Here is a 23,479-nt window from a genome sequence, read left to right as displayed (position 1 = left end):
CTCATGACCATTTCAACTAAAACAATACCACTGGTGACGAACTCACTGGGAAAGTGCTCAACTGTGCCAACCTCTAAAGGCATGAAGATAACAAGAGTAAAGGAAAGCTGCTTTGAATTACCTAGTGTAACTAAGGACTGATGTCATTTCTGCAGGAAACAGTACTGCATCCTGTAGATCCAATGAAATCTATGCTCAAATGGTGAAGAAAAAAAAACCTAATATAGGATGACCACAGGTCTAAAATCCTTTTGATATTCCTTGACCTACAATCTTCAACTTCATGTTTGTAAAGATATTTGACTCAGTCTTTCAGAATGTCAAGAACATCCTTTTCAGAATACACCTTTGCTGCTGTAGATGTGATTATCCTTTTCCATTTACTTTTAGTATGCCTTATTCAGAATGGTCTGATACTATTGACGTTTTATGATGAATGCTCTTTAGGGGCGTGGTGGTAGCATGGTATCACCAATGGCTTTCAACAGTGTTCGTCCAGTTTGATTCAAGATAGTTTTGCACTGGTACTCACTACCTTACTACTGTAGTTAGCTCAAGGATGGGTTCACTCCCTTACTGTTATTGTAGCTCAGGGATGGGTGTTCATATACCTATCTGCAAAATCAATAACCATTGCCTTGCCCTCATAGGTCTCTCATGAGTGGAGAAGGGGTTGAGCATTATTTATGTTAATGTATTTATTCAAGTTCTACAACATTATGGAAAAGTGAAAGACCTGCCCCTTCTCTCTCTAACTCATTACTGAACTTTCAACTTTGAAATGATGGTGTTTCAGATCCTAAATATTTGGAAGACGTGGACGTCTTAAATTATCTATGCATGTGTATGTTATCACCCTACACAAAAAAAGGAGTACCAACACTGGTACTACTATCCTTGAAATAAAATATTGAATTGATATGAAATTTGAAATTAAAAAAAAAGAAGTCATAATTACCTGAAAACAGGCGCAACTTCAAAAACATTTCCCTGTCCCCAGTATTTGCCAAAGCAGTATGAAATATTGCTGGTTGCTGAACAGATATATCTCTGATGATGAGTGGTTCACCATCGCTACTATCTGGAATATGCAGCTTGCTCTGACCACCATACCCTTGCAAGGGAATCTGTAAGGAACCTCAAATGTAATTATACAGAACTGTTATAAAAAAAATTACATATATAAAAAATTGGTGCTTAATTCAAACTCTCAAGTCCATTAAGTGATAATTACTCTGACTTTAAACATAAAAATTTCTTACCTGGAATTTTATTGGATTTGGAAGACCTCGGGGCTTACAAATCAGGGAGCCTCTTATTGCATCAACAGCTGTTGGACTAAAACAAACTAAGAGAACTAACTGTTGATTAGGCTCCAGCACAGCATTCATGAGACTTTTACCATCATTGCTTCCCGTCACACATACCTGATGATTACAATTATGGAAGTCAAATATGTAGAGAATCATATATTTAAAAATATTTCTTTGAAATTATGACTGCATAAAAAGTATAATTTATATACAATTATTACCTGCTTACAGAACATCAATGGCAAAAAATTTTCCTGAAAGAGAACATATCTTCAGAAAACAATCTATTAAACTAAACCAATTCTATAAAGAGAATTTGAGGTGGAATTCCTCATTCAGACCTAGAATTTTGACTTGTGAATTCAGTGGAGACTGATGTCAACAGCTTATATGAGAAAAGAGCAAGAATATGTATGTAAGCATGTAGGTTTAAATCCTTGTTGTTATAAAGAATTAGTTTATCCAGACTTCTGAGCCTAATAAAGGCTCTTCTCGGGTTGGTAGGTTTAAATTTTAATCCAGAACAACTTAGCAAAGTTTAAACCAAGTGATAAAAATATTATTGCACAATCTGCATATAATATCCATTCCAATATCTATTCATGTATATATATCTGTATTCAATTACATATATCATTAATTTTTAATAATTTGCAATGTCTATACGTACAGAACATATACATTGTTACTGTTATAAATGTCATCCTGTTCAATCCCATAATTTGCACTCTTCTTATTTACCTTATAAATTTCAGTTTTCCTCTCTAATATGTACTATATACCTATACGTTCTAGGAATTTGCCTTAATACTTGTATGTTTACCATCCAAAATTATTCTTGATTTCCCAGACCCTGTAATTACTACAAAAAAAAAATAATAATAAAAATAAAAATGAAAAACTCTTGGGCTGAACTTATACTGTATATATACTCATCATTACCCTGCTTACACTTTGAAATGAAGAAATGTCAATTTCTCAGAAAGGTGACTTCAGTGATGAAGTCTCAGCTACTGTACATACTCGCATATCATGCGACTTTTGAAGACCTAATTTTGGAGCTACTTTTAAGGGGGTCACATCATACATGAAATATAAAATTTGAGTATGTAATAATCACATATTAGTATCGTATGATAAAATACAAACATAACGGATATGCATTTTTTCCATGGATCTTTTAAAAAGTTATGCTTTACTTCACTGCATCCAATAATATTATATGTATTTTCATATTACTATGTGTTTGTATTATAAATTACAAACTTAGCAATCAATGTTTTGGTTTGGAAATCAGCTGAGGGCAATTGAGAGGTAAGTTTGTTTTGCTGTATTCAACTCAAATCAGAGCTACTTTCTTGCTTCTAGTTAACGCAAATGAATCTCAAGATACTCTATTTATATGGGACATGGTTATTTTACGTTATATGAAGTGTTTTTCAAGAGAAAATATCACTTAAAAACATATCGTTTATGAATGAAATTTAGTTATTTTTTTTTGTTAGTAGATGGCGCTGAGGGAATGTTTGTATAAACAAAAATCAACAGATTCCATTTGATATTTTCACTTTATCTAATCAGAATACTACAAGCTTTATGTATCTTTTATTGGAGTGGACATTAAATGTGTTCTTTCATGCACAATAGTTTTGATTAAAACACACTCTCTCAAATTTTGTTGACGGTCGAGTTTGATGGTACTACAGTAATACCCCGAACTTACGCGATTCGAGTTGCACGAATTCACAACAGCATGAATTTTTCATTGGAACTTAACTAATAGCCCGAACATTTGCGAATCCTCCAGAAACACTGCAAAACCATGCAAAAGTGTTTATGTTTAATTTATTATAAAAATTTTAAAGTTTTAAAGCTATTGTGTATACAATTTTTATTAAAAACGTATTATTTTACAAGCATTTATTAGCGCATCAAGAGACTGTGCCAAATTTACGCAAAACTTCCTCTTACACGAGGGGGTCTGGAACCTAACCTCGCGTAAGTTCGGGGTATTACTGTATACCAGAGTTTGCGAGTTTCATCCACATTGCCAATGCATGATAATAGTCGTTAGCGGATCAACATTCTCTCCTCAACTTCAGCTAAAAATTACAGATTAAATTCAGCAGTGTATGCTCTTGCCAATCTTTTCTCCATAGCGAGTAAGGATATAGTAATGTAAAAATATATCAGTCCTATTCTCCTTAATGTCATTTGTTACATAATTACAGTAATTTTTTACTATTGTACGATGGTTGAAATGTAAGGATAAAGACTGTTGTTACGGATTGTTTGTTCATAGCAAATCAGCTGTTTCTGGCTGTGTGCATTTTCAAAACAAGTACGTATATCATTACTAATGATACTTTTGGCATTCTCTGTTACTTTTTTAAACTTAACTAGAAGATGGGATAGATTAAGAGATCAAGGAAAAGGGGTTAGCCTAACTAACAAATGGAATAGAGAGAGGAGGAAAAGAGGTTAGCCTGTTGTTATTTGGTCTAGTAAATTTAACTCGCATGATACGTGATAAAATCATTTTTAAGGGTGAAAATTTGGGGGTCGCATGATATGCAAGATCGGGTGTTATGCGAGTATATACGGTAAGTTATTGGTATATCATCATCACTCAAGCAATTAAGATCCACCCAACAATGCAATGGCCAGAACAGTTATTTACAATTGAGTTGGACAGCCACAAATTGTTATGGAGGAGTTATGGGAGTTCCATTTGACATCCTTGAGAGAGAGAGAGAGAGAGAGAGAGAGAGAGAGAGAGAGAGAGAGAGAGAGAGAGAGAGAGAGAGAGAGAGGCGTAATTGGTGGATGGATAGTTAATGATTGAATTGGGTGTTGGTGAGTTCTGGGTTGCCTGCTGGTGCAGTTGGAGTTAGTTGTTGGGATCAGAGTTTTGAGGCAGTCTTAAGTCAGTCTTTAGGCAGAGCCTGTGAAGATCAGTAGTGTTGGCAACGGTCTGTGGAAAGTGTTGAAGGCATTGAAAGTCATTCAAGTTGTGTGTTATTGGTTTGTTGTTGGTTGTTTTACGTTTGATATTAGTTGCTTTAGAGTTGTTGTGCCTGTGTTGTTAGATTTGTTGTGCTTGTGAGTTTCTGTTGAGTTGTATGTGAGTTGTTATGGTTGAGGGTGGTTGTTGTTGTTGGGAAGCTGTTGTGGTTTCTTGGTGTGGTGAGTAGTTGTGATTCCATGGTGTTGTTAGTGGGTGTGTGTGTTGCCATTTTGTGGTGTTGTTTTTGTGTGTTGGTGATTGTTTGTGCAGTGGTCTTTTGTAGTGGTTGTATTCCTTGTTTGTTGTTGTGTTGAGTTGTGGTTGAGTTCCTTGTTGTTTGCTGTGTTGCTGAGTTGTAGTTGTATTCCTTGTTTGTTGTTGAGCTGTGGGGTTGTGGTCCTTGGGTGTTGTGTTGTTGAGTTGTGGTTCTTGGTTGTTGTCTTTGTTGTTGGTGGGGTCTCAGTGACCTCGACCAGCAGACAGCACAGCATAGCCCTGAGTATCTGGAGTTGGGTGAGTACATGTGTTTGTGTGTGTTTTTTTTTTCTTTGTGTAGGTAGGTAAATAAGCTTCTGATCCCACCACATTGTGAATTCACAGCAGTGAGAATTTAGCTTGGTAAAAAAAAAAAAAAAAAAAAAAAAAGTGAAAAACTTCCTATTACAGTGCTTCTAACTGCTCTCTTAAATAGTGACTGTAATCGAACCTACTGCATTTGCTGTATAAAATTACAAATTAACTCAACATTTTGCATACCTGAAACGCTTTGCTGTCTGCTACTACAATACATAAGGACAGCGCTTGGGTTGGGCTATTATTCCACAGAACAAGTTTCTTCCATGCCTTGTCACCAACTGCAACTGTGCCAAATGCTATTTCTGACTTTGAGCTCTTCAAAGCTGAATTCAAGTTGACCTGAGAAGTCTGTCAAAAAAGTTTTTATCAGAATGCAGATATAAAACTAAACTCAAAGAAATTCTTAAGGGGCATGCATACTGCTGATATCAGAGCTTGACTAATATCAAAACCCCCAAAAATGTATGACAAAAGGCTGACAAATGAAATATAAATATTTCAATATTACTTACTACTAATACTACTCTTGGCCAAGCTGTAACTCTGGCTTGAAACAGAAAATCCTAAAAGCTCAGGGGCTGGAAAAACAAAATCCTGAAAGCTCAAGGGCTTTAAAAATCTCTCAAACATAAACCACATCCTTTGATTCTTACCACAGGAGCACTTCGAGTTCGCTGGAGAGGAGTTGCTACCGGAATTAATTTCTTTGGAGCCGCATATGACTTTCCAACAATTGAAATCTCATACAGTTTTCCTTTTGGCTCCACACACAAAAAAAGAACACTGAGGAAAAAAAAGATGGTATGATCAAGCCAAATTAACAAAATTAATAACTGAAACTTAAGCTTTTCCCATACAGAAGAGAGAGATAACTTTTAAATAATTTAACAAACAAGAATAACAAACCAATGTTATTTATATAGGAGTATCTTTAAGCACGAGCTAGGAACTAGTCAAAAGGTGGCGCTCAATCTTAACATGGCCACAGTAGAGAAGAGATGTGCTAGTTGAGAATTTAGAATTTGGATGAATAATTTTCTCATTACCATGTTTTTGCATTTTATTCCTAAAGAATAAAAAACTTAACACCATTCTTGCCAAGACCTTTTGGCTTAGTATGAGGTCATCAGACTGTCACCTCTTGTGAGAAGGTTGGTTGCCTTCACTTGGGAGGGATCTTGAAGGTGACAGTCTGATGACCTCATACTAAGCCTAAAGGTCTTGGCAAGAATGGTGTTAAGTTTTTTATTCTTTAGGAATAAAATGCAAAAACATGGTAATGAGAAAATTATTCATCCAAATTCTAAATTCTCAACTAGCAGTCATGAGAGCAAAGTGTAGCACATCTCTACTGTGGCCATGTTAAGATTGAGCGCCACATTTTGTGCCCCCCACTTATCCCCAATCTCCACCAGTTAACATACTTTTCACCATGTTCCGTCCACCCTCCAGCTCATGTTGAAAGGTACTTCTATATAAAAGGCAATGGTTTGTATTCCTGAAGGAGCAAACTCACTCACACTGAAAACTGAAAGCAGTAAACAGCAGCACTCCTTAAAACTACGCTGTGATCAGTATCCAACAATGGAAAAAGTTGAAGTTATTTACAATATAAATGTTTTCACGTAATACCTTTCCATTTCTCCAATTTTTCCTTTAGGAGAGAAGACTACAGTTATAGATGCCGTGGCATGTGGCTGAATAACTAAATTACTTGGGTGAATGACAAAATGGTCTTTGTATTCTCTTGCTTCTAGTGACAAGTGAAGAGGAAATGTTGAAGAATTTTTCAAGGGGACACTTGCACTGCTGGACTCATTGGATTTGGTTTCCAAAATCAGAGGCTCCAAATTACCTAGGTGCTGAAGCCTAACAACACCAATGAATGCCTGTCAAAAAATAAGAGCAAATCATGTTTCACCAAAAACTAGTAGACTAATGATACAATTTTATTTATCATATATTCAATAAATTCTTAAATTTTTAAGTACTAGTATATGGGTACTTTACAAAACCATTTCAGTAACTAAAGTGATTCAATTTTTATGTACCTAAACATTTGACATTTCAACTACATATCTATGAAACCTATCTAATAAAAATGCTGTTACTCAAAATTATATAGTACGTATTATTAATGCACAACCATCACCTCCTGGAACAAATTTGTATGCAAACAGAACATAAAATCATTTCTGATAAGTAAAGAAAATGTAGTTATTTCTCCAGACTTACCTTTATCTTCATACTTGAAATTATGATAGTTGATTGGTTAGGGGTATCAAGTTCCACCTGCAATAAGCTCTCAACTTCATATACACCACTTTCTTTCACTGAAAAATATGGGAAAGCTGATAAAGATGACAAAGCTTACTGAGAATCTCTTAAAAATAATTATGGCGAAACACAACGACAATTCCTCAATCACTACAACTACCATCTACTCCCCCTTTTAGAATTCTTAACCCTTGTTAACATCTACAGCCACACTCCATAACCTATCTCTTGCCTTCAAACAACTTGCAAGTAAGTTTCTTGATTAAACCAAATAACTATCAAATGAATTACCAATCATTTTTCTTTGTACAATTCCAGTCATCAATTGATTCTTGAATTTACCGTGTAGTAACAATAACATTTCTCCTGAACAATTTTCTTTTTCCCAAATACTGTCCACTCATGAACATTCTTTTGGAGCAAGGGCTTCTAATAATTGATCCCTTTCAGAATGCATTTCCATATGGTCTGCTCCAACCAAACCATTTCTTTCTGCATTGATTTTGCATACATGCCTAGTTTGATAAAAGCTTTTTACTTTCCAGTGGCAAATAAGCAAATGTTTACCTCTTCCGCAATGCAAGTAAACTAGTATATACATCATGAGACAACCAGAACCTTGACAAAAGCACTACATACTAATGTTTTTGACAAGAGCATTACAAGAAAGTAATGTTCTTGTCCAATTATGATCACTAATATGTTTAAAATTAAAAATTAAATCATTTTAACAAAGACATGGACAGTCTATATTCTATATAACAATCCATCAAGGTAGCTTGCAAGCATTATCCCTACATCAACTTACAGGGTAAAGAGAAAAAGTATCCAAAATAAGATTAAAACTATGCTGCAGTAAAAGAAAAAAAAAAGACAATAAACCAACTAACCAAAGCTGTGGCCTCTAAAGAATATTGTTAACACTAGAAGAAATATCAATAATGGTACAAGTTTTACACATGGTACTTTCATTGGTATAAACTGAAAACACCTTAACGATTTGAAAATTCAACAAGTACCATCATTAATGTTCCAGATATGCTTAACAATCAGCACTGCAATGGAATTCACTTAAAATTTACTGTTTATAAACTTGAAAACTTCTTCACTTAAGCTATATATATAAATAAATTGAAACCTATGACTTCAAGATTATTTTCTAAGGGGAAAAAGTGACAGTGTGAGTGAGAGTGTGTGTGTGTGTGTGTGTGTGTGTGTGTGTGTGTGTGTGTGTGTGTGGGGGGGGGGGGTGGGGGGGGGGGGGGGGGTAACTAACAGAGCTACAAATCTCCAAAAAATGTATTAAAAGTAACTGAAATTATTCTCAACAAGAAATGATTACAGTACTGTGTGCAACAGAAAATACCCCAACCCTTCAAAATGATTAGATCAGTTTTACTACCTTCCACCCTGTCCAAGTGAGGAGCCTTAAGGAAAACATTAACAGTCACAGGGACAGGGCCAGTTTCAGAGTTCCCTGGTGGTAATTCATAAGCCAGGTGACTGGGTGACACTACCTTGCACATGTCTCCAACTTCATCCCAAAAGAAAACAGGGGAAGTGGCTGGTACCTTATGAGAGAGAGAAAAAAAAAAACTTTGACAATGATATATAGGCAGTCCCTGGGTTACGACGTTCCGAGGTTAAGGCACTTCTCAATTATATTCATCAGACATTATTTCCAGGGTTACGACGCTTACAACGCTCATCAGGCAGATGAAATATGACACCAAAAATGCAAAATAATCAATATTTGAAGGTTTTTTTTATGGAAAATGCAATAAGAATGCAGTTTACATAGTATTCAATGCACCCAAAGCATTAAAAGTAAGGTTTTCTTAGGATTTTTTATGATGTTCCGGCTTACGACGTGTCTCAAGAACGGAACCCCCGTCGTAACACTTGGACTGCCTGTATATAAGTTTAAAGTGAAGCAGTGAAGTAACACAGAAAATTTCATTACCACATTATAAACAAACCAAAGACATACAACTTATAAACGATAAGCATAACCCCATACCAACCTGGCGCAGAGAGAGAATGGTCGGAATTGGTTGGGAAGATTGGTTTATCACAGTTACCTCCCGTGACACAACGCAGCTTTCCGGTATGATCCCAAAATCTATCATTTGCTCTCCTTCACAACTTAGCTGTATCTAAAAATAAATATAATGAAAAATTTCATAATAATGACAGTACATAGTTTGTTTCTGTTAGCATTTCCAACCAAATGGAAACCCTCATACACTGGAGCTGAAACCTTTAAAGAGCATCAAAATCTTTTGAAAAACCCCTAAGGGATCTCGTTTGCAAACCCTGCAGAAAAAAAATTGTAGTTCAGAATCAGGATATATATACACTACATATCAGCAAGGTAGCACTAATTTCAAATTTCAGGAAGTGGACCTGTTACCGTTACAGCAAAATATTTCCATACATATACACCTACGTATAATGCGACTTTTGAAGACCTAATTTTGAAGCTAATTTTAAGGGGGTTGCATCATACATGATGTATAAAATTAGCATATGTAATATATTCATATACATATTAGTACGTATCGTATTTTAAAATACAACGAATATGCATTTTCCCATGGATCTTTTAAAAAGTTATGCTTTACTTCACAGTATCCAATACATAATATAGTATGTACGTATTCTCTTATTACCACTATCCGGTAATATTGTGTACATTCTCCTATTATTACAGGTACACAATCCTTTATTCAAAACCCTTTGGGCCCAGATGTGTTTCGGTTTTTGGAATTTTTCAGATTCCGGAACTGCTTGATCAGGATCATAATCAAACTTCATTATCACAGAAAAAACTTTTTTTTTCTTTTTTTCATGTTTTTTTATTAGTTACTAATTCATTACAAAAACATACCGTAAAATGGAAAATTATACAATCGAAATAATTGCAATTCAACTTAACGATAAGTAAGGCCATAAAGAATACATTTCATAATTTTTTTCCTGGGGGGGGGGGGGGGGGGGGCGGGGGGGGGGGGGGGGGGGGGCTGTTCTTTATTGCTACTACATGTCGTCATCAGTTTGTAGTCATAGATTTGAGGACAGTCTGGGAATAGGATTCACAAGTGATGACGCATCCCTACGACATACTGTGTTGGCTTTTTCATATCACTATATTAAAATTAAAATGGTTAAAATTCTTGTTGTCATGAAGAAATAATTGTATACAACAAATTATTGAGTAATTATTGCCATCAGCAGTCAAATAGTCACAATCATACCAATGTTCAAATGTAATGCCATCCACAACACATGTCTATAAACAGAACAAAGGAGGGTTGCTGTCATTGGCTAACAGTCCCCATGGCAACTAGCCAGCCTATCAGATTTTAGCTTTACTCTGTCTAAGTAGAACATTTTGTGTATAAGAAGCTGATGATGATGCAAGCGTGTGTGTGTTTTGAATACAGTGTGTATTTTTAAGTGCGTGTTTTGAATACAGTACATAGTTTTATTGGTGTATGTATTTTACTGGTTACAAGAACTGAATGAATTCCTTCTCATCAATTAAGAGTGCAAAAATGTTGGTTCAGATTCTTCAGCAACAAAAAAAAAATTATTTTTTTGCTGTGCTAACATACCTTCAAAACAAAATTCATCTCTTTAATCTCTTGAGAAATGTTAGCCATTTCTCTTTACATACTGGTCACATCCTTTATACTCCACGCAACTAAATTCATGTCCAGACGATCAGGCCTGATCGGCAGGCATGCATGTCAACGGGCTCATGTACCAGGCAAACAAGCGAAATGGCTGTGCACATGAGTGAAATCACCAGTTGGTGCCCGGTGATCTGAGGCAAGTTCTGGAGGTATGACTGACAACTACCAGACTTACGTTATCATAGGAGCCCATAAAATAATGATAATGTTTTATTGTAAAGCTTTTTAACTTGAGCATGCCTTGGCATTTAGTATACATATACATATATATATATATATATATATATATATATATATATATATATATATATATATATATATATATATATATATATATGTGTGTGTGTGTGTGTGGTGTGTGTGGGTGTGTATACATATATACTACGGTAATACCTTAATCTTACGCGATTCAAGTTGCACGAATTCACAAATGCATAAACTTTTTAGTGGAACCTAACTAATTATCATATGTGAGTATTTTGCAGACACACAAACGCAAATGTAACATTTTAGAAAGCTTCAGAAACCCTACAATGGTGTTTGTTCAATTTTTCTATGCACAGAGGTACCCCGCCTCACAAACAGTTCTGTTAACAAACAAATCGGGTTACGAACCAGGTGTTAAAAAAAAATTTTTGTTCAGGTTTGCAAACTGTGCTTCAAGCCACAAACACACAAACATCCTCCAGTCTTTTTAATGTTAATTATATACTCTTTTACTGAAGAAATAGTACAGTAGTGCCTCAGGATACGAAATTAATCCATTCCGAAGAGGCTTTCGTAACCTGATTTTTTTGTATCTTGAACCATGTTTTACATGTAAATTGCCTAATTCGTTCCAAGCCCTACAAAAACACCACAAATCTTATAATAAAGCTACATTGACCAAGAAACTATGAAATACATCAATTTGGACCATTCAATACCTAACAAACTACATATAGTAATACAGTGGTCCCCCCGTATTCGCGGGGGATGCGTACCAGACCCCCCCGTGAATAGTTAGAATCCGCGAATGTTTGGAACCCTATAAAAATGCTAAAAACAGCCTATTTTATTAGTTAAAACTCAAGAAAAACCAACTAAAAATGTTCCTACATGGGTTTTTTAATAGTTTTATCACAAAAAGTGCATTTTATGATGAAATTCATAAAAAAAACCAGGAATTTGTGGATATTTATCATAGAAAAATACCGCGAATGTGCGAATTTTCCGCGAATAATGCAGGGAAACATTCCCGAGAGAAATCTGCGAATGTGTTAGTCCGCGAATCTGGAGAACGCGAATACGGGGGGTCCACTGTATGTACCTGTAAATAGTGTATCAGTGTACATGGTCCAAGAAATTCTGTACGTACATATATAGTAAAATGTGGAACCTTACCTTTCGAATGAGGCGATCTCCGAAAGTGGCGACAGAGGAGGAGGACAAATGGCAGAAAACATGAACACTTAACTTTACGAAACACATAAAAAATGGCAGAAAACATTAACACTAAACTTTACAAAACACATTAACAAATAGCACAAAACATTAATACTTAACTTCACAAAAAACTTTATATTAAAGTTCTTTTCTTTTTTTTCTTTGATTTTTACATTTTTTTACTTATTTATACTTTACGTTTTTTACAAAATTTCAATTTCTTCACCACTTTCAACTTTCTGTTTTTTCGTATCACTTGGAACTTCCTGTTTGCTTACTACGTACTACTAAAGGCCTCTTTGAAAAAAAAAACTATCCAAGGAAGATTGCTTCTGCCTGCTTTTCAAAGTGTTCCTGAAACGACTCGGGCAAACATCATTGAACTGCACAAGCATACGACCTGTGTAAGCCTTTACGGTGTGTCTTTTCTACAAATGATTGCATTTTATGAAAAGCAGCTAGAGCATCCCACGTTGAATCCCTTGAAGTCTCGGGCGGATACGGCATCAGGCCAGAGTTTCCGCCACGAAGAATTCAAGGTTCGCCTCAAAACCTCCTGCCAAGCTTGATCGATGAGTCGGATGCATATCACGATATCGAAATGCTCCTTCCAAAATTCACGCAAGGTGAGGTTTGTGGTATTGATGATGTCAAAACATCTCTTGAAAAGATGTTTTGTATATAGCTTCTTGAAGTTCGATATCACTTGCTGGTCCATGGGCTGGAGGAGAGGGGTGGTGTTAAGCGGAAGATGAAGAACCTTGAAGAAACAATACCCTGCTAAGAAATCTTCTTCGAGGCCAGGAAGGTGAGCAGGGGCATTGTCCAACACCAGCAGACATTTCAGAGGGAGGCACTCCTCTTCCAAGAATATCTTCACTGTCGGGCCAAAACACAGATTTACCCACTCGGTGAACAAAAGTCTCGTTACTCAGGCTTTCACATTAACCCTCCACATCACTGGAAGCTTCTCCTTTAGCACTTTGTGGGCCTTGAGGGCTCGAGGAATCTCCAAATGATACACAAGTAAGGGCTTGGCTTTACAATCCCCACTGGTGTTGGAACATAGTGCGAGCGCAAGCCTGTCTTTCATAGGCTTATGCCCGGGTAGCTTCTTCTCTTCCTCTGTGATGCCGCACCACCGAAGCTTTTAACAATGATTTAATGGTTTCAAATCTGTTAAAATAAGGTAAACTGAGAATGTTCTTAGAATTTTTTTTCTCTGTGTTACTTACATTATAAAACTTTTTGTGGGCTGTGATGGTAATTGCTTCATAGCAAAGGAATATAAAGGAAAGGAGAACGCATTTTCGAGAAGTTCGGCAGCAAGGAGGCTTTCGCGCCACTGTTGGAGGCGCCTATCTTCGTGATGGTTCCAGAATCGGCAGGAGTGTTGTGGATCTCGTCGTTACGTGAGAAACGCCGCGATTTCTGATACAATACCTCGTCTAGATTCATCTAAGAAGTTCTAGAAATCCCTGGAGTTGGTGACGTTCGCCACAGGCTCCGCCCCCAGAGTGCTGTATAAATACGACGAACGAACTTTGGAGAGCAGTGATCGTAGAAGAGAGGGATCACCAGTTAGTCACAGAGCCACAGTTCAGATTATCAGTGAGAGATCAGCAGCAGCAGAGATCTTCCGTGAGATACGAGAAAAAGGAACCGACGAAGACGAAGTATCAATCAAAAGAAGTTGTTCGAGAGTTGGTTGGATATTGGTCTAGTCGTCTTCCGGTGTGGACGGCCGAGTTGTCTCTACGTCGAGCAGACTTCAGAGAAGAAAAGGTCCTGTTACAGGTGTTGGGGAATTCCTGCCTTACAAGATTACTTTCTGCAATACGGAGTCAAGAGGACGTCCTAAATCGCCGATCTACTTTCATGAAGCTACCTCTTCGAAGTGCCAAACTGTTTAGCAAGTATTCTTATTACCTCACTGTTTCCCCCAATTCATGCAGTGAAAGATTCTATCTATTTATGTAAATAGGAGATACCATTCTGCATTAACCTTTGTTAGTAAGCTTGTAAATAAACCTTTGTTGTGTTAATGTTTCTTTCTATATTCGTATCCCCAGTTTCAGCTGTTTGTGTTGATATAGATATATTTTTTTTTTAATTTCATATCGAACCTGAAACGGACCTCCCTCAGAGGCCGTAACATTGTCTCTGAGATATCTAAGAGTTCGTAACATTTGTGGCGACCTTGCCTAGGCTATTAACACTAACAGTTTGAAACAGGGAGGATATAGAAAGAATCAGAATGAGTGAGATGGTGAAAGAGTTTATTGAGTCGGGTAAGCTACTAGGTCTAGAGGGGAATGATCTCCGTGAGTATGTTGAGAAGAAAGAAAGAGAAAAGTATGAGAGAGATGAAAGAGCGGCTGAGAGAGAGAGAGAAGTAATGAAAATGCAGCAGGAAGAAAGAGAAAAAGTACGTATGCATGAGCAAGAAGAAAGAGAAAAGGTACGTATGCATGAACAGGAAGAGAGAGAAAAAGAGCGTATGCATGAGTTGGAAATTGCTTGGTTAAGGGAAGTACTCGTAATAGTCGGTCAGGCGAGAACGAAAACGAAGCTAATACGTTAGGTATGAGTGCAGTGCTAAAATTAGTACCAAAGTTTGATGAGGAAGATGTTACGACATATTTCATGTGTTTTGAGAAGTTAATGGAACGAGTAGGTTCTCCTAAAGAAACGTGGACTTTATATTTGCAATCAGTTTTGAGTGGTAGGGCACTTACTGTGTATAGTTGCATGTCTAAGGAGGAATGTGATAATTACGATATCGTGAAAGAAACCATTCTTAGCGCATATAGGCTAGTACCAGAGGCGTACCGTAAGAAATTTAGAAATTTGAGAAAGGATGAAAATATTACGTATGTAGAATACAGTAAGAAGTTAGATAGGCTGTTTTTTGATTGGTTAACTTCTGCTAAGGTTGAGGATTTTGACGGTTTGAAGAACTTAGTGTTGTTAGAAAACTTCAAAGATAACGTATCCCCTGAGATTAAACTTTATATAGAGGATAGGCGAGAAGTATCTTTTGCAGGAGCAACTAGGCTAGCTGACGAATATAGTCTAACTCATAATTTGAGTGTTAGTAGGAAACGAAATGATCCTTCGTCTGGTAGAGTACAAAGCAGTAAAGGTTTCAGTCCTAGTAATATACATGCGGAAAACCTAGTCATACGTCTAAGGTTTGTAAGAGTAGAATGGCATATAGTGGCTCAGAATTAACTTGTTTCCGATGTAATGGGAAAGGGCATTTAGCAAGAAATTGTGCAGCAGAAAGGAAGGACGGTAAGAAACCAGTATCGCTAGTTAACCTTCCGTCAAGTAGGGATGATGTGATGAGAGAAACTAGGAAAGTTTTTGGTGAATTTCTGTCGGAAGGCGTGGTTTCCTCTCTTGGAGGAGTAGATTCGAGAGAAGTAGTCTTGCTTCGAGACACAGGGGCCGCTGTCTCACTGATTCGAAGAGTGTGTGTGCCGAACAGGGCAGAAATCAGTATGGAAGAGAAAGTTATGTTAGGTGGATTTCCTAACACTTGTGTTCTTTGTCCTTTGTTGAAGTTGAATTTAGAAAGTCAGGTAGTGTCAGGAGAATGTAAAACTTGGCTAGTTTGGACAGTTTGCCCGTTGAAGGCGTTGACATTATTGTCGGTAATGACTTAGCTTTATCCAAGAATGTGAATCCTGTTGTGAGGTATATTCCAGTGCCTGAAATGGTAGTAACTAGGTCGGGTTTAGATACAGACGTAGACTACGGTGATAATAAGTTTGTGGATTCGAACGTGAGTAAGTTCGTGGATTCAAACGAGTGTGTGTTCGTGGATTCGAACGATGGTAAGTTCGTGGATTCGAACGAGTGTGAGTTCGTAGATTCGAACGAGTGTGATAAAGGTAGCGAGGTTGATCTTAGCATGAGTGTGGCTGAGAGACCTAACTCTATCGTTGACAGTGAGAGCCAAGGGGAAGGCGTAGCTGTCGAGAGTAATGTAGTAAATGTACTCGTACCTGTATCTAGTACTAGTTACGGTGATGAATTAGGCTCTAACGTTTTGGATAAGGATGAGCTAGTCAAGTTGCAGAAAGAGGATGAGACACTAACCTGAATATTTGAATATGAGCTGGATGGTGATCTCGATGATGTGTGTAAGGAAACTTTTTGTTTAAAGGACGAAGTTTTGTATCGGTATGTTCGACCGAAGTCAGGTAGTAAAGAGGAAGTCACAGAACAATTAGTAGTTCCTAGGAAGCTTCGGGAATTAGTTTTGAAGTTAGCACACGATGAGCAAGGACATTTAGGAGTAAATATAACTTTCAAGTGTATTAGTAAGGCGTACTTTTGGCCTAAGATGAAAAATGATGTATGTTTTAAGAGATATGTTTTAAGCTGTCTTGAATATCAAATTGCAGGGAAACCGATTCAAGTAATTCCCAGAGTTCCGTTGTGTAATATTTCTTCAGTAGGCGAATATTTTGATAATGTAATTATAAATATGTTTGGAACTTTGTCTAGAAGTAAGGGTAGAGATGATTGTATAACTAATCTTGATTATTATAAAAACAATCTAAGAGATGTTTGGCAGTTAGCGGAGGAGAACGGAAGCGCTTGGCATTTAGCGAAAGAAAACCTGAACGGAAGTCAAGGGGAAACTAAAGAGAAACCTTATCTTAGAGCCAAAGAGAGAAGTTTGTGTGTAACCTTATCTTAGAGCCAAAGAGAGAAGTTTGTGTGTAAGAGATAAAGCTTTAGTACTAGTCTCGAGAGAAAAGTCCCTTTTTACCTTATAAGTTTGAAGGTCCTTTTTCAGTTTTAGAAAAGAGGGGAAATATACATTATGGAATTAATGTGGGTAAGAGTAGAGCAAAGGCAATGAATGTAAATTTGCTTCAGAATTATAAACAACGCCCCGTACCGTGGCCTCCGCCCGTGTGACAGTGTTACCGATTGAAATTAGTTTTGAGAAAGACGCAAGAGGTGTCTTAGTCTTTCAAAGTTTTAAGCAGAGTTCAGAAAACGGAAAAAGTAAGAGAGAAGGATAATGTTATAGTTAGTAGCCTCTCTAGAGATTTCTCAGAATGAGTAGCCTAATAACCGTTTTCTGTTATTGCACGAGTGAGTGTGTGAGTGGGGAAGTGTGTGTGTTTGATTGCATTAAAGCTTTATGCAGAATTGTTTCCCCGCTGTTTAATTTTTGCTTCTCTTTAGAAAAAAATAAAATCATTTGATTTCTTTTTTTTTCTCTTTTGGGGTGGCGTGTGATGGTAATTGCTTCATAGCAAAGGAATATAAAGGAAAGGAGAACGCACTTTCGAGAAGTTCGGCAGCAAGGAGGCTTTCGCGCCACTGTTGGAGGCGCCTATCTTCGTGGTGGTTCCAGAATCGGCAGGAGTGTTGTGGATCTCGTCGTTACGTGAGAAACGCCGCGATTTCTGATGCAATACCTCGTCTAGATTCATCTAAGAAGTTCTAGAAATCCCTGGAGTTGGTGACGTTCGCCGTAGGCTCCGCCCCCAGAGTGCTGTATAAATACGACGAACGAACTTTGGAGAGCAGTGATCGTAGAAGAGAGAGAGATCGTAAAGGAGAGGGATCACCAGTTAGTCACAGAGCCACAGTTCAGATTATCAGTGAGAGATCAGCAGCAGCAGAGATCTTCCGTGAGATACGAGAAAAAGGAACCGACGAAGACGAAGTATCAATCAAAAGAAGTTGTTCGAGAGTTGGCTGGATATTGGTCTAGTCGTCTTCCGGTGTGGACGGCCGAGTTGTCTCTACGTCGAGCAGACTTCAGAGAAGAAAAGGTCCTGTTACAGGTGTTGGGGAATTCCTGCCTTACAAGAAGATTACTTTCTGCAATACGGAGTCAAGAGGACGTCCTAAATCGCCGATCTACTTTCATGAAGCTACCTCTTCGAAGTGCCAAACTGTTTAGCAAGTATTCTTATTACCTCACTGTTTCCCCCAGTTCATGCAGTGAAAGATTCTCTCTATTTATGTAAATAGGAGATACCATTCTGCATTTACCTTTGTTAGTAAGCTTGTAAATACGTAAACCTTTGTTGTGTTGGTGTTTCTTTCTATATTCGTATCCCCAGTTTCAGCTGTTTGTGTTGATATAGATATATATTTTTTTATTATTTCATATCGAACCTGAAGCGGACCTCCCTCAGAGGCCGTAACATTGTCTCTCAGATATCTAAGAGTCCGTAACATGGGCTTTATTATAACAAATATCTAATATATGTGAAGGATAACAAATCTTTACCTATTTTTCTTATGTATTCAATTTCTTGATCCAAATATTAGGGACTGACAATGCGCAATGCTCGTAAACACATAGAAGAAAAAATTTATATTTTGATGTTGAGATGGTGGCCTAAATAGAAATGAACATAAGTTAAGTTGTTGGTTGGTTTCCTATTGTGACGTGTATAGATCGTTCGTCTACCCAAATATCAATTAAATAATTTGATTTGGAAAACGGCAGCCATTTCTTTAGAATATCAGCTGATTTTTAGGAAATGCGGGAACCAAAACCCGCCAGCCAGAGATAGGGGATTCCCCAGTTGGGGGAAAAGTGTCTTTTATCAGCTGTAGGGACGTATCTCAAAAGGGAAGGGTGTAGGCAGATTGGTACTTCTTAGACCTATACCTTAAGCTCTCTTTCCTGTGACCCCTCTGCTGGCTGTATGCTTGTTTTCCAGGATTTGCCTTGATCGTGGGGGGTTAAGCTGACTTCCAACCCCCAAGCAACCCACCTGAATTCTGCCTCAGTCGGCTGCGAGACATGATCTCGGACAGAGGTCAAATTACCTGCCTTCCTGTTAGGCCTACCCAGGGTGTGAGTGGCGCGCCGATGACCCAGGCCTCGGACAAAGGGGGCCCCATACTTTTCTACAAAGAGCCACATTTTCTACAAAGGCCCACACTGAACACGACATCCAGGTACGTCTTGTGGAACAGCATATTGCCAGTCTCTCCCAACCTATTATCATTTTGATCCTCATTCTCCCAATTCAATTTCCAGCAACAAAAGGAATTCATCCCTTTGTTCCCTCTCACTGCCTCATGGCCGCATGCTTCCCCTTGTGTGATCGTCCCAGACCAATGGAGTCATTGCATACTTCAGTGAAACCTTAAAAGTTCCTTCTCCCCAGTATTAGAGAATTAATTAATCAAAGCAAGAAGTCATTTTTTCTTTTATGTCGTTTAATCTGGGATTCTTTTCCAGATTCCATGAGTCACGTGCCGTCTCTCTGCCCGCAAGTGTGCATTACCCCAAGTGAATGAAAATCAGCTTGAATTGAATGAGAGATTCTAAGCCCCAACGTGGGGGCCAATATCATTTACCTTTCCTCCAGGCCACGGGCCTTTTTGTAAATAAAATATCTGTAAAGTAACGAGCTGAGTTTCTGGCGACCTTCCCTCTAAAGAAATTAATGATAACTATCAGTTTACGGTAAGTTAAAGCAATTCCCTCTTGAAATCCCTCAATTATTTCCGTTTACGTATCTAGCCTCTCTCTAGGCCCGCTATATACATAAAAGTGGCGAATCTTGCCAACATCGAATCTGGGCTTGCTTAAAAAAAGCTTGTAAATCGCGTTATCCGTTGTAAAACGTAAACTAAATGTTTTTCAAAGCGCAAAATCAAGCACACTTGCAGGGAAAGAAGACACACTGACTCACGGTAAGGTATTCCATTCATTAATATGATTATTCTATAACCAATGTTAGCTTAAGGTACGTTTAAGTATTTTTATTGTTGAAGTGGTCAAAAGAGCGTAGTAGAAATCTTATTATTGTAACGGCGAACGCGCCAGTGCTTTATTTTAGCGGCGAGCAAACAATTTGCCCCGCGAATTCTCTGTTACTTTGTGCTGTCCTCGTAGGAGCTCACACTAACACGTGTGCAGATAGATGCCAGAAAGGACCAGATCAAATTAGGAAGTGCTTTGCCAGGGTTTATTGCTGTATTAGAAAGCCTAGCTAGTTAGGAGTGTTTTACTAATAGTTACGGCAAAAGAAGTGTACAATTCTTTTGTCTGTGATATGTTAGGGAATCCATTTTAACTTAGTTTTTCATTCAAGTGTTGGTAACCGCTTACCTCTCAGCTTAGTAAGCTTTCGCGCCTGCGCGGTCTCAACCAGCCTTCGTTTTCGCTCCAACAGCGGCAGCCATGTTTTATCCCTTTCAGAATTATCTAAACCATTTAAGCAAAGTAACGTAAGTCTCAAAGTTTTAACGTAAATAAATATCATCTCGGTACTAGTATCTATCGTCCTGCCAGAGAAATTAAATAACGTAATTCGCCTTGAATAAGAAAGTAGAATTTTGTGTTGTAAATTGCCTTCGCATTTACAGAGAATCAGCTGATTCGCCATCAATGCTAGCACACCGTGGTGCTAACCCGCTCTTCTCGCCTCACGTGTTTCACCTCGCATCGCTCACTGCGCGCGCTTAGCGAAAATTTCATTTCACTTAACGTAACCTCATTTACAATTGTTTGCTAACATAGTTTTTTCAAATCCTTACCGTAATTTTTTCACGTTGTCCTTACGTAAAGTTAACGTAAATCTTAAAAGTAGAGTCACTTGCAAGAATTGTTAACGTAAAAACGCCTTTGTAAATTTCATATTGAAACGCAAATCATTTCATAAGCGCAAGCCGCTAACATTAACGTAAACATCGTTCACCGCGAGCGCGTTATCATTTTTCATAAAACGTTTTCAAAAGTAATTCTTTCAGTAAACGTTAACGTAAGTAAATCATTTAACGCAAGTTGCGTCATATTAAACTAACATTAGTAGTTCAATTCAAATATAAGGGAGTTCAATTCATATATCATTTTCACCCTCTCCGAGAGAGAGAGAGAGAGAGACGAGAGAGAGAGAGAGAGAGAGAGAGAGAGAGAGAGAGAGAGAGAGAGAGAGAGAGAACCCAGTATTCACGAAGCCAAGAGTACTACATCTTACCATTAATTATAGCATGCAGAATTAACATTTAGTCTCTTGTGTCTTTCATTTACACAGCGTGATACGTACGCGCATGTGTCCATTGCAGTTTGCAAGCATTTATTTATTTCATTTATCGAGTACTTCAGCGAGTGACTGAGCATTTCTAAAATTTCCATTACCTGTCGTTGCCCGAGTGGTCTTTTCATTTTCTTTATCACGAAAGACTTGCGTATACCGCAAGCACAATTCGCACAGTGTGCCACGCAAATTCATTACTTCCAGAGAGGGAAGTCGTTACCAGTTTAGGACTGGCCACCACCAGTGCACGTCAGGTCTTACCATTTCACAGTGCCCCTAATTCTTGACACTGTCCATCGACTGGCTGCTGAAGTACTCCCACCTTTTACTTTCTCTCCTCCACTATTACCCTCTGCCATGAGCAGTGCCATTTCACTTCAGTATATTTAAGTATACTGCATGTAGTGTCCGGGACACACCAGCACGATACCAGTGCTCCAAGGAGCGCCTCCATAAGTACCATTGCATCTGTACAGGCCGTACAGGTAGCCATTATATCTGCGTGTCCGTCCTTACGGAACGCCCTATTCTTTAGTGTGTCCATGTACGAGGATCAGTGATCCTTCGGAACACTCAACAAAGGGAACGCCTCCCGAAGCGCCGCAATACCAGCCCTAAGTGCTGTCAAACCTGCGTGTCCGTCCTTACGGAACGTCCAATTCATTAAAGTATCCGCCATTTTGGATCACTGAACCAAGGAACGCCTCCTCATAAGTGCCGTGCACCTGTATTGGACCTACAGGTAGCCAATTCCAACGTCTCCCAAGTTGGGAACGCCCGTAAGTGTGACGTACGCCGCACACTGCATTCAATTTTTTCACCTCATCAGAAGGTGCCATTCACAAAGTGCCACCGAGCACCCAGTCTTTTCAGACTTTTCCTTACCACATCGCAGAACCCATTTCCAAGTGAGTGCCACTTTCCACAGTAGGCACTCCCATTCCATCCATTACCCTTCCTGGCCATTATCATCATTTTCATCCGAGCCTCTACTGCAGCCTAAGGGAAATGTCTTCCCCTGCTTCCCCGCGACTTATTCCCTTTTGCCAGAGAGCTAGAGAAGCTCGGAGCCCTCATAACTCTGGGCAAGGAGGCCGGTTACACTGGACCAGCACTTGACCAGTGGATAAAGGTGCAGCAGGCTGCTGCGCGCCAGCAGGGAAAGGAAGAGAGAGAAGCAGAGAGGAAAGCCGGAGAAGCAGAGAGGAAAGCCAGAGAAGCAGAGAGAAAGGAAAGAGAAGAAGAGAGAAAGCATGAGCTAGCTCTCCTAGATGACGCAATCTCTCTGCTAGTTTCCAAGCCTCAGACCATGAGCTGGACTCCTGGTAAGAGGTGGTTGCGAGGTTCTGCACCACTTGTTGTGTGCGTGGGCATGCTGTGGATTCCGACCAGTGCCCAAGTCGGTCTCTACCTTGGGAGGAGAGCTTCCAGGGTGAACTTCTCCAAGGCTACCATGTAGCCCTGCCTGATGAACAGTCTCCTACGGCCTATCAGTGGGTACAAGTCATGGCCGACACCGAAGCCCAGGTCTCCCTTATTTCCAGAAAGGCATTGCCTAGGGGTGCCAAAATCCAGACGAACGAAGAAATTCAGTTTGAATGGATTGACGGTAACCTTCTATTCTGTTCCTTCGTCCTTCTGAATGTGGAAATGCCCTTTCTGGACCAGGAGACCAGGGAAACCACATTGTGCCGCCTGGGCGTAGTTGACCAATTTCATGATGTTTATCAGGTGATATTGGGCCGAGATTTACTTAAGCCGTATCTCCCCTGGACGCAGCTCCCACTACCAGATGCACCGGATCCCTGCAGCATGCCTCATAATCAATCATCCGTTTTAGATTCAGAGGCTAGTGCCTCCGATGTCCCAGACATCCCTTTTATTTATTTGTGAACCTGGCCTGACCCAGTGTCAGAGCCAGACGTTTCTTCCGCATCATCTCAGCCTCTTACCATTTTACCGCCTACCTCCTCCACTTTGGAAGAGGTAAGCCCACCAGTTAACCCGGACTTGTTTCCGAGGGTGATTCAACTGAGGATTCCTTAACCTCCTACCTCAAATCACTCGCAGAGAGGACTCTTCACCTGTGCCAGAGCACACTGCCAGCCTTGGTGACTCCACAGATTCGCAACCTGTGGGGCC

At 38.8% G+C, this 23,479-nt stretch overlaps 1 protein-coding gene across 1 annotated transcript in view; it reads right to left on the bottom strand.

Annotated features, from left to right (window-relative positions):
- The window catches only part of LOC135213918 (centrosomal protein of 192 kDa-like), a 203,154-nt gene that overhangs the window by 54,046 nt on the left and 125,629 nt on the right, over positions 1-23,479 (bottom strand). The window contains exons 13-20 of the mRNA XM_064248013.1: positions 9,198-9,329; positions 8,576-8,744; positions 7,132-7,229; positions 6,529-6,785; positions 5,550-5,679; positions 5,077-5,244; positions 1,263-1,427; positions 959-1,127 (exon numbers count right to left, since the gene is read on the bottom strand). Coding sequence (XP_064104083.1) covers positions 959-1,127; positions 1,263-1,427; positions 5,077-5,244; positions 5,550-5,679; positions 6,529-6,785; positions 7,132-7,229; positions 8,576-8,744; positions 9,198-9,329 — 1,288 coding nt within the window. The remainder of the gene's footprint in view (positions 1-958; positions 1,128-1,262; positions 1,428-5,076; positions 5,245-5,549; positions 5,680-6,528; positions 6,786-7,131; positions 7,230-8,575; positions 8,745-9,197; positions 9,330-23,479) is intronic.

Source organism: Macrobrachium nipponense, chromosome 43, assembly GCF_015104395.2.
Source record: "Macrobrachium nipponense isolate FS-2020 chromosome 43, ASM1510439v2, whole genome shotgun sequence".
NCBI lineage: Eukaryota > Metazoa > Arthropoda > Malacostraca > Decapoda > Palaemonidae > Macrobrachium > Macrobrachium nipponense.
The sequence above is the reverse complement of the archived record's forward strand: the minus strand, read 5'-3'. Positions and strand labels throughout refer to the sequence as shown.